The 12,805-nt window shown below is 35.4% G+C and overlaps 1 protein-coding gene across 2 annotated transcripts in view; it reads right to left on the reverse strand.

The window, feature by feature from the left end:
* The window catches only part of PPFIA2 (protein tyrosine phosphatase, receptor type, f polypeptide (PTPRF), interacting protein (liprin), alpha 2), a 542,959-nt gene that overhangs the window by 351,626 nt on the left and 178,528 nt on the right, over nt 1-12,805 (reverse strand). For both annotated transcript variants that reach the window (XM_011994387.1, XM_011994388.1), the window contains exon 4: nt 3,003-3,016. In XM_011994387.1, the coding sequence (XP_011849777.1) occupies nt 3,003-3,016 (14 nt within the window). The remainder of the gene's footprint in view (nt 1-3,002; nt 3,017-12,805) is intronic.

Here is a 12,805-nt window from a genome sequence, read left to right on the forward strand (position 1 = left end):
CTGAACAGTGTTTTAAAATGTATAAAATGCTTTCCAATATATTTTCTCATCAACCTTGAGAAATATATTTACTATTTTTATTACTTTAAAAATAAACTGAACCTTGGAGAAATTCAATATTTGCATATTCACATGTTTCAAGTTTAGATAAAAGGCTGAAATTTGTATCTCCTGCTCCTTGCATTTTGTAGTCTGCCTCATGTAGAAAATCCCCAGTATTGAAATTTGATTAAGATTCCATCTTTAATGATTACTTTACTCCAATAGTCATTAGTTCATATTTATATCCAATTGAAACATCTTGTTTTCATTCACTTTCATGTATTCCCACAGGTTCCTCACCAGACATGATGAACAATAATAATGTATTCAAATCAAAGGATATTGCTTTTGAATAGATGGAATTGAGTTTCTCTTCCATGTTCTTTTCCTGAGGCTACATATTGTCTGTGATTTTTCTCCATCCTTTCTTCTTAAAATCTAGTTTTCACTTAGTAAATTATGTTGGCAGCATTTCATATTAAATATTTCTCTATATTTTTTGAAAATGTAATATACTAACTGGCTATACTAATAAAATTAGATTAATGCAATGTTAAAAATAAGGCTAATTTTCTAGGCCTGTGATTGTATTTGACCTTTCCCTACAAAAGCACAAATTCTCCTACCTTTAGTTTAGCTTATAAAAAAAACTATGACTGTCCCTCTCATCATTATCTACAATGGTTGATGTGCTCACATTTCCTTCAACACATGTTTTATACTGCTACTTAATATATCTTATTAGACATATGCAAAGTTAAAATAAATTGGGGGATTACTTAATAGTGCAAAATATATTAACTTTATTTCAGTTACAATATTTTACAAGGTAAAAAAAATCTGCAAATTTGTATTACCAAATAACATCTATTCACTTCACATATATTTTTGGAGTGCCACATATGATGAAATGTCCTGAGAATCATCATTGAATAAAATACATTTCCTTGGAATTTATGTCTGTAACATAGTACTATAGCAGGATTAAGCAAAGTATAATTTTCTGGGGCGTTTTTCTATTTTGTTTGAGAAGTGAAATATATTTTCAATAAAAACTATCACTTCCTATGTTCATTACCTAAAGACTAACCCATATTCAGTCAGTTCAACATTACTCATTAAAACCTTGAATTCCTTGCCTCCTTGATATTTTGTGGCATCTGCCAATATGTATTTCCATTTCAATTCTGTTTAGAAAGATAATCACAGAAATCTACTTAAAAGACAGCTACACATCTATGCTTCCAATTGCACCTTGACTCTCATTGCTGCTAACATCTATTATCCCCCCAAAAGACATTATTTCCAATATTTCCCATTCTTCTAAAGTATGCAACATCATTCCTGTGCCATTTACTTTTGGTAAAGTGATTAGGATAAAGCCATTTTATGTGAACTGTTTCAAAATGCTTTCTATCAAGTTTTATTACATCTCCTTACCCATCTTCTCTTTTCCTTTTTTTTCCTAAGACAATGAAGCATTAGTCACTACAAGGTTTATGTTCCAGCTCTTAACCTCGCCCTTTTCAAGTTCTTCAGCTTTCTCTTCCTTCTATCAATTAATACAACAAAGATCAAAGAAAATACATAGTTTTCTTCTTGTCATGCAAATAACCTAGAAGAATATTTTTAAAAAATAAATATAGGATGTTTAAGATTTATTAAAACAAATTGACCATTGCTTTTTTCCAGTAAACCATGCTAAAACAGAAACTAGCCTGTTCTAAGAGCAAAGCTCTTAGCTGATGGAGTATTTCTTCTTTATAATTACCACCACCAATGAGTTGTACTGAATGAGTGTGTCCATGTGTGCATAACACGACATGGAGACAGGGAATAGCATCACTAAAGACCTGGAGGCCTAGGGTCCACAGCATGTTTTAGAACTTCAAGAAGGTAAAGAAAATGAAAATTCTAGGGAATATATGCCATGGAGAAGCTCTGTCTAGAATGGTCTCTCAGTTCTGGCCCATTGGCCAGCCATAAACCATGGCTGGTATGGACTTATTAATAAAATACTTCTTTACTTATGTTTATGTAATATAATTATTTCAAAATTCCTCATGACTTTTTAAATAATAAAATTCTTCCTCAAATTCTTTCTCAACTGACACATTTGGAATTAACTGATTCTTTCAGCACAATATAACTGCAACTTACAGTCGTCTATTAAAATATTTATTTTAACCTCTTATGCTTTACAAAAACTGCTTCCTGAAAATACACTTCACATCTAAAGTAAGTTCTTGATAAGTGTTTCCTGAATGAAAGAACAGTGTATGCAAATATTTGAACTATATTATTGCTAAAACATGTGATTCCTTATATATTAAACATTAAACAAAATTGTATTAAACAAATAATGTAGACAGTGATAAATTATAACGCTTGAAATACAGTGAATGCATAATATTTTATTTATGATGCCATATATCATTTAGGACTTCAAAGATGGCTTCTTTTTCAGCAGCTGTGTAACATCAACCAACTATGACACCTACGGCTTCTTATAGTCCTATTATAACCTCAAAGTTGGATCCTTTTAAAAATAGCAGAATACTAATGTGCCAAAGAAGACAGAAATACAGGATAGAGTATGACACAGTTATACATCACCTAATGACTGGGTTGTGTTCTGAGAAGTGTGTAATTAGGTGATTTTGTCATGTGAACATCATGACACAATACACAAATCTAGATGGTGTAGCCTACTACACATCTAGGCTGTATGGCATAGCTTACTGCTCCTAGAGAACAAACCTGTACAGCACGTTATTGTACTGATTACTGTAGGCACTGTAACATGGTAGTAATTGTATATCTATCTATCTATCTATCTATCTATCTATCTATCTATCTATCTATCTATTAGGCCTATCGAAAACATACAGTAAAAATATAGCATAAAAGAATAAAAAATGGCACACCTGTATAAGGCACTTACCATAAATAGAGCTTACAAGACTGCAAATTGCTCTGGGTGAATCGGTGAGTGAGTGGTGAGTGAATGTGAAGGCCTAGAGCATTACTGTACACTACCGTAGGCATAGTAAACGCTGTACACTTGGGCTACACTAAATTTACAAAACATTTTTTTCTCTGCAATGATAAATTAGCCTTAGCTTACTGTAACATTTTTACTTTATAAACTTTAGGGTTTTTTTTTTCTTTCACTTTTTGACTCTTCCGTAATAATGCTTAGCTTAAAATACAAACACATTGTATAGGTGGACAAAAATATTTTCTTTCTTTATATCCTTATTTTATAAGCTTTTTTTTATTTGAATTTTTTTTATTTTACTTTTTAAACTTTTCAATTAAAAAATAAGACACAGACATGCACATTAGCCCAGTCCCACACAGGCTCACGATCATCACCATCATTGTCGTCCATCTCCACATCTTGTCTTACTGGAAAGTCTTCAGGAACAATAACATCCACAGAGCTGTCACCACCTATGATAACAGTGCCTTCTTCTGGAATACTTCCTGAAGCACCTGCCTGATACTATTTCACAGTTGAGTTTTTTTTAATAAGTAGGAGTACACTCCAAAATAGCAATTAATATATAGTATAGTAAATGTATAAACCAGTAACATAGTTGTTTACTATCATTATCAAGTTATTATGTACTGTACATAATTGTATGTGCTATTCTTTTATATGACTTGCAGCATAGTAGGTTTGTTTACACCAGCATCACCACCAGCATGATGCATTGTGCTATGACAATATGATGTGTATGATGTTATGATGGCTATGACATTAGGATGGCTACAATGTCACTATGTGATAGGAATTTTTTCAGTTGCATTGTAATCTTACAGGACCACCATTATATATGCATTTTGTCATTTACCACAATGTCATTAAGTGGTTGTATGACTGTATATACGAACATTATATTGTAGTTCAGAACAGTTGTTTTTGTGTTAATTTTATTTTGTAGAAAACAACCAATAGATACAATGTTTTCTATGAATCATGTGTCTTTCCTTCACCAAAATAATTACAATCAAGAATATTTAAGATACAATAATTAGGCTATGTTCATTGCTTCCTAGTGTCATTGTCCAGTTTTCTATTTAAAGTTGCTAAGATTTGCTTTTCGATATAATTTAAAATATTGGTTTGTGATATTCTTTTAACATGCCAGTAATAGCATTGACTCTTGTTGACTCCCAGTGACACAAATTTATTTAAATCTTTACATGTTGTATGCAGCACTTAGCATATAAAATCAGATATTATCTTTTAATTTGTAGATACAGTAAATTCTATTTTAAAATTAGCTAAATTCATAAATTGGTAATTTTGATGTACATATTTATGCATATAAAACTAAGATGATAATAAAAGTCATAACAAAGATTCAATATGGTAAACTTCAAAATGAATTATATAATACAATTTAAAAATACACAAGAAATGCATTTATAAAAGAAATACAGGAAGACTTCCAAAAGGATACTTAGTATCGATATTCTGAAAACTTATATAAGCATAAAATAATTTATATATTATAAGGACCTTGACGAGTCAATATATTTTACTAAGCTTCCCTAATTTATATATAAAATACTTAAAGTAGTGCCTGTGCTCACTTAACATTAAATTTCTCTAAATTTAAGATGAGCCAATAAAAATATTATTTGTGAAATAAATTATGCTATTATTTAAAAAGTACATTCATCATTAAAACAATAGTTAATCTTGATTGAGTTCCATCTTTATTGGAAGTAAATACTTTTACAAGATTCCATACATATTCCATTGAGCTTTTAGAATAACCTTACAACCAAATATTTTTATTATTTTCCCATGGTTTAGGAAAGTAAAAATAGAGAAATAATTTCACTTGCTTATACTCACACTCTAGCAAATCGTAGAACCTGTTTTTGAATAATGTATTTAATTCCAGTGGTCACTGATATGGTTTGGATCTGTTTCCCCATCCAAATATCATCTTAAATTGTAATCCTCACATGTAGAGGGAAGGACCTGTAATTCCCATGTGTTGAGGGAGGGGAGTGATTGTATCATGGCAGCAGTTCCCCCAATCCTGGTCTTGTGATAGTGAGTTCTCATGAGATCTGATGGTTTTATTTATAAATGCTTGACAGTTCCTCCTTCACACTTTCTCTCTCTTGCCCGCCACCTGTAAGACGTGCCTTCTTCCCCTTCCACCGTGATTATGTTTCCAGAGGCCTCCCTACCCATGTGGAACTGTGAGTTAATTAAACATCTTTTCTTTATAAATTACCCAGTCTTGGGTAGTATTCTTTACATCAGTGTGAAAGCAGACTAATACATGAATGCTTTTAACTACTATGAATTTTTTTAGAATAATTCTTGTTATTTGTAAAATATTTTGAAAATATAAAAGGAAAAAGCAATAAAAATGATAGCAAAGTTAAATATGAACTAGAATTAAAAGTAAATTTGGAAATAGACTTGTGTAATTGAAATTACCCAATCTATAATAATATTGTCTGTATGTACATTTAAAGTCAAAGCATTTCTGTTTATCTGTTTGCTCTAGAGAACAGAATAATATGCTATTGTGACTTTTTGATAATTTTCCTTGCAGTAACTCTAAGATCATTGAGTGCAGAGGCCAAGTGTTTTTCTCAATATGGTTAAAGTCTGACATAATGGTGCCTCACAACAAGGTGTGTCAAAGTTAGAAAACTAATTTTAGTCTAAAATTTAAACATTGAACATTGATTCATTTATTCATTCAAAAAGCATAGAAACCTTCTATATGACAGGCATTATGCTAGGTGTCAATAAAAATGTGAGCAGTTAAGTGAAATAAATTATATGCTCTCCAGTAATAACCAGTCTAGTGGTGCAGAGAGACAGTTGAAAAACTAAGTGTAGTATAATAATGCTATACACATATCTTTATTATGGTAAGGAAGTATAAGAACAGGAGAATTTATCTTGAATTAAGTTTCAGGGATAATATTCCAGGATGGGATTGAATGGGAATATAAGCTTCCAAAAAGTATTTATAAAATAAAGCTAATACACACATTTGGGAGAGTATCTAACTTTAATTAGCTTCAGGGGTAATATTCAAGGAGGGGTGATAAGGAAAACAACTTCCAAAATGTGCTTACAAAGTAAACCAAGCACACATACTGAAAATAATGATAATTCTGTGTAAGTGAATGTGTCCATTCCCCACCCTACTCCCAATCTCCTCATTCTCTGCTAAAGCCATTTCACCTACTTCCATAGATTCCTCTACCCAGTAAGCAGATGTCTCCCACATTAACATCTACTACACAGGCAGACCTCTTTTCCTGAGAGTCAAACCTGTGTTTCCAGACAGTCTAATCAGTCTGTTCAAAACTGAACTTAATATATTGTTTTCCAAATGGTTTCTTCTCCTTATTCCTCTCTCCTTCACTACAAATATTAAAGGTAAACCTGACCTTTCCTCTTTTGCCTCTTATAATATTCAGCAACTTTTAATAAATTATTTTGAATTATATTTATGATACCTATTAAATATTTTTCACTTTATCTTTTATTAACTCACATCCCTGCCAACTCTAAAGTGATCTATGGACCATACCATACCACTGAAACCACTGTTTCAGTAGCTGCTTTATTGGACTCTTTCTAGCCACCTGGACTGTACTCAGTGCATTAAATACTTCATCTCAAGGACTTCCCAAGTCATTTCCCTACTTCCAATTTCTTTCCCCTCCAGATGATACCTGATACATAGAGTTATTTTAGCTAGGTATAAGTGAAATACATTTGTATGCCTAAACTTGAGAATCTTAAAAGCATTTATGTGGTTTTAAGGAGGCTGCACTAAATCAGGGTACCAGCAGTGACTACATGGCACTAAGTAAGACATTCTTATTTTTAATTTGTAATAAAATTCACACCTATTTACTAATCATGGTTTTGTATTAGGCACTCTGCTTGATGTCTGTGAATCAACAATGAGAACAAGGACACAGCACCTGCCTCATGTAACATACAGCCTAGCTAACTTCTATTAGGTAGAGAATTCTGCAAATGGAAGAGTTATGACTTCCTATTGATTTCTATGGTTTGCATCACTGATAAACAGAGTATTCTTAAATAAACAAAGGGGTGTATTTATGACAGATTTTTTTCCTTGAGTTGTCCTTTATATCTTTCAGTGCAATTTCAGGATATAAGTTTATTGGCAATTTGATTATAATAAATATGTATTTGCAACTAGGAAAATACTATCAGTAAAGATTAAATGAGGGAGTGTAGTCCAATAAAAGCCTTAAATTTAAAAATCCAGTGAGGCAATGTTTTGAAGCTATGGAGGCAAATATCTGTAAATGTCTAATAGATCAACAGTATTGGAAATTACGTAGTTTAGAATACTTTTGTTGCTGCATGTAATAATTAACAGTTTAGGCAGCAGAATATAATGGAAAGAGCATGAATTTTTGTGTTTTATAGCGCTGGATTCAGACAGAAACTATATTACTCCCTCTTTGCATTATCAAATGCTGATTTGAGTACCTTTATGGACCTTCATTTTTTCATCTCTAAAGTGGGAAATCATGACAACTCATCTGCATTTTTTTTTTTAAAACTACTGAATTGTTCCCTCTGTTCTAGTACAATTCACAACCAAGGAAACATTCAGTATTCTAATAGCAAATCCAAGCTTTTTTTACTCCTCACTGAAAATTCTTAAATCCAAAGTCCAAGGTCTTAGGGATTACAATTAAAGCTGTCTTTGTATTTTGGAGGTTGCATACTTTATTTTTAGCCATTTCCTATCTCTAGGTTATGTTCCAGTTATTTTAAACATCTCTTGTATTATCTCTGCCATTTATAAGCATGAATGCATACAATTGGGTGACAGACCAAAATACTGATTCTCTCACTTAGCTGGGAAACTCTGCCTATATTACTAAGTAATTTTGGAGCTAAGAAGTATTTTGTATCATCTATATAGCATTACTTTGTCTTCATTAATTTTATTTGAACATGTAACACATGCCAAGCATTCTGAGAGGTATTTTCAGATGGATTTAAAATGTATCAACCATAAGAAATTATATGGTCCTCCAAACAATAGAAAAATAATGGCAGACTCTTAGGTAGTAACAAAATGATAGAATATAGAAAATCTTGTTCTTTGATGAAAAGCCAGAATTACCTCAACCTCATTTGATTACAGAGATATGGTGCTAACCACATACTAATTACCAGTAGCATATTTTTTCCCTTTTTCTTTTTTTCTTTTCTTTCCAATTTTATTTATTTATTTATTTATTTATTTATTTTTGAGACAGGGTGATAGGCTTTAGCTGTGTCCCCACCCAAATCTCACCTTGAATTGTAACTCTCACAATTTCCATGTGTTGTGGGAGGAACCCCGTGGGAGATGATTGAATTATGGGGGTCTTTCCTGCCTTGTTCTCATGATAGTGAATGAGTTTCATGAGATCTGATGGTTTTAAAAATGGGAGTTTCCCTGCACAAGCTCTCTCTCTTTGTCTGTCACCAGCCATTTAAGACGTGATTTGCTCTTCCTTGCCTCCGGCCATGATTGTAAGGCCTCCTCAGCCATGTGGAGCTGTAAGTCCATTAAATCTCTTTTTCTTCCCAGTCTTGGGTATGACTTTATCAGCAGTGTGAAAACGGACTAATACAGTAAATTGATACCACGAGTAGGGTATTGCTGAAAAGATAACCGAAAATGTGGAGGCAACTTTGGAACTGGAAAACAGGCAGAGGTTGGAACAGTTTGGAGGGCTCAGAAGAAGACAGGAAAATGTGGGACAATTTGGAACTTCCTACAGACTTGTTGAAAGACTTTGACCAAAATGCTGATAATGATATGGACAATACCATCCAGGCTGAGGTGGTCTCAGATGGACATGAGGATCTTTTTGGGAACTGAAGCAAAAGTGACCCTTGTTATGTTTTAGCAAAGAGACTGGTGGTATTTTGCCCTTACCCTAAAGATTTGTAGAACTCTGAACTTGAGAGCAATGATTTAGGGTATCTGGCAGAAGAAATTTCTAAGCAGCAAAGCATTCAAGAGGTGACTTGGGTGTTGTTAAAGGCACTTAGTTTTAAAGGGAAACAGAGCATAAAAGTTTTGAAAATGTGCAGCCTGACAATACTATAGAAAAGAAAATCTCATTTTCTGAGGAGAAATTCAAGCCAGTTGCAGGAATTTGCATAAGCAACAAGGAGCTGAATATTCATCCCCAAGACAATGGGGAAAATGTCTCCAGGGCATGTCAGAGACCTTTGTGGCAGCCCCTCTCATCACAGGCTCAGAGGTTGAGGAGGAAAAAGTGGTTTCATGGGCCGGGCCCAGGGTCCTTCTGATGTGTACAGTCTAGGGACTTGGTGCCCTACGTCCCAGCTGCTCCAGCTGTGATTAAAAGGGGCCAAAGTTCAGTTCAGGTTGTTGCTTCAGAAGGTGGAAACCTGAAGCCTTGGAAGCGTCCACATACTGTTGAGCCTGCAGGTGCACAGAAGTCAAGAACTGAGGTTTGGGACCTTCTGCCTAGATTTCACAGGATGTATGGAAATGCCTGGATGCCCAGGCAGAAGTTTTCTGCAGGGGTAGGGTCCTCATGGAGAACCTTTGCTAGGGCAGTGAAGAAAAAAATTGTGGGGTCAGAGGCCCCACACAGTCTCTACTGGGGAAACGCATAGTGGAGCTGTGAGAAGAGGGCCATTGCTTTCCTCCAGATCTCAGAATGGTAGATCCACTGACACCTTGCACTGTACACCTGGAAAAGCCACAGACTCTCAACACCAGCTCATGAAAGCAGCCAGGAGGGAGGCTGTACCTGCAAAGCCACAGAAGTGGTACTGCCCAAGACCATGGGAATCTACCTCTTGCATTAGTGTGAATGGATGTGAGACATGAAGTCAAAGGAGATCATTTTGGATCATTTGGAGCTTTAAGATTTCACTACCCTGCTGGATTTCAGACCTGCATGGGGCTTGTAGTCCCTTTGTTTTGGCCAATGTCTCTCATTTGGAATGACTGTATTAACCCAATGCCTATACCCCCATGGTATCTAGGAAGTATGCAACTTGCTTTTGATTTTACAGACTCTTAGGCAGAAGAAACTTGCCTTGTCTTAGATAACACTTTGGACTGGGGACTTTTGAGCTAATGCTGAAATGAGTTAAGACTTTGGGGGACGGTTGGGAAGGCATGATTGGTTTTAAAATGTGAGAACCTGAGATTTGGGATGGGTCTGGGGAAAAATACGATTTGATTCTGTCCCCACCCAAATCTCATCTTGAATTGTAACTCCCACACTTCCTATATGTTGTGGAAGGAACCCAGTGGGGTGTGATTGAATTATGGTGGTGGGTTTTTCCTTTATTATTCTCATGACAGTGAATGAGTATCATGAAATCTGATGGTTTTAAAAAGAAGAGCACAAGCTCTCTCTTTGCCTACTGCCATCCACTTAAGACATGACTGCTCCTCCTTGCCTTCCACCATGATTGTGAGGTCTCCCCAGTCACAGGGAACTGTAAGTCTACTAAACCTCTTTTTCTTCCCAGTCTTGGGTATATCTTTATCAGCAGCATGAAAACGAACTAATACACAGGGTATCACTCTGTCAGCCAGGTTGGAATTCACTGGTGTGATCTTGCCTCACTGCAACCTCTGCCTCCCAGGCTCAAGTGATCTTCCCACCTCAGACTCCCAAGTAGCTCTAACTGCAGGTGTGCACCACCATGCCTGGCTAATTTTTTTTTTGTATTTTTGGTAGAGACGGGGTTTCTCTGTGTTGCCTAAGCTGGTCTTGAACTCTTGAGTTCAGGAGATCCACTTGCCTAGGCCTTGCAAAGTGCTGAGAACACCATGCCCAGCTAAGTATTTTTTGAATAAAAATTCTTCATGCAATTGAGATTTTCAGTTTACATATTAGTCTCCTATTTCAGGTGCTAGTCCTATCTGCCAAGTATGAGACTATATACAAATAAAAATTTAAAGTCCGGGCGCGGTGGCTCAAGCCTGTAATCCCAGCACTTTGGGAGGCCGAGACGGGCGGATCACGAGGTCAGGAGATCAAGACCATCCTGGCTAACAAAAAAACTAGCCGGGCGAGGTGGCGGGCGCCTGTAGTCCCAGCTACTCAGGAGGCTGAGGCAGGAGAATGGCGTAAACCCAGGAGGCGGAGCTTGCAGTGAGCTGAGATCTGGCCACTGCACTCCAGCCTGGGTGAAAGAGCGAGACTCCGCCTCAAAAAAAAAAATAAAAAATAAAAAAAATAAAGTTATCTTGGTAAAATAAGAAAACCCCCAATTAATAAAAATGGTAAAGAGGTATTAAAATCTTCAAAAAGACTTTGGCTAGCTGCCATAGAAATATTAAACAACAATAAAATTAAAATTTTTCCTTGGTCACTAATGTATCTGTTACATGTTTTTAAGAATCTTACTTTGTGTGGTACACAAGCAAATTTACATTTATACGTCTTTAGATACTGTCCCTATTAATAAATAGTTATGTCTCACTAACTGCCTATATAGTTAAAAGAAAAATAATTTGTTGCTTACTGTGTTAAATGTTAATAGGTAAATCAATTATTTTTGAAATACATTTTCCACTTTACAGAAATATTGTCGGTCTCCATGCATGAGGAACACAGCATAATAAAATGGTCTTGGGGATTATAACAAAGCATAAAATTTGCTTTGGTAGCAGTATGAACAAATAAAGAGGATTTTTTTTTTTACAAAAGGCATTTAATACAGTGTGCAGGAATGGGTGAAGGCTTCATGGAGGAGGTAGCATTTGAGATAAATATTTAAGAAAAAATTTCCAGTGGGCACTTTGAGTGAAGAGGCAAAGGACAATCACACAGAAAAGCATGCAAGCAACTTTCTAGGAAAGAAAGTAGAGTGTCTGTCCCATATCAGGAAGGTCTTTTTTATGTCAAGCTGGGAAGATAATTTCTATATTTTAAGGCAGGGATTCCAACTGCTGGTACTGGTCTGCGGCCTGTTAGAAACCAGGCTGCAGAGCAGGAGGTGAGCAGTGGGCAAGTGAGCAAAGCTTCATCTGTATTTATAGCTGCTCCCCGTTACTCACATTACCGCCTGAGCTCTGCCTCCTGCCAGATCAGCAGTGGCATTAGATTCTCATAGGAGTGTGAACCCTATCGTGAACTGTGCGTGTAAGGGATCTGTGTTGCACCTGCCTTACAGAAATCTCACGCCTGATGATCTAAGGTGGAACAGTTTCATCCTGAAACTGTCCCTTCCCCTCCCCCTCTCAGGTTCATGGAAAAATTGTCTTCCACAAATCCAGGGCCTGGTGCCAAAATGGTTGGAGAAGAGAAGTATTTTAAGCACAGAAGCAGCAGGTTACTGTTTCCACACTTATAGTAAAGCTTCTTTCTCTTGTTTTCAGTAGGTATGAAGAGTTAGCCACTTTTATACATAGTTCTGACAGATAATGTTATTAATGCTAGGATTCAATGGCTAAACAAATAAATAAATATATCCTAAACAGAAATAATTATTCTATGGGCCCAGGAGATAAAATTCCTTCTATCAGAAATTAATCCTTTGGTTTGAAGAAATGGGTTGCAAACTTCACTTTGTTTTATATGTGATAGTAACACACTGTTTGTTGTTACGTATGAAAGTTTTCACAGAGCATCCATGAATAAAAAATGTAAATCCAGAGTTTACCACCAAAATGTAGAGAAACTTTGTGAGCCTCAAAAGAATGTTTCTTGGCCTGGTGAGGTG

The sequence above is a fragment of the Mandrillus leucophaeus genome, unplaced genomic scaffold (assembly GCF_000951045.1).
Source record: "Mandrillus leucophaeus isolate KB7577 unplaced genomic scaffold, Mleu.le_1.0 Scaffold455, whole genome shotgun sequence".
In the NCBI taxonomy this organism is placed as follows: domain Eukaryota; kingdom Metazoa; phylum Chordata; class Mammalia; order Primates; family Cercopithecidae; genus Mandrillus; species Mandrillus leucophaeus.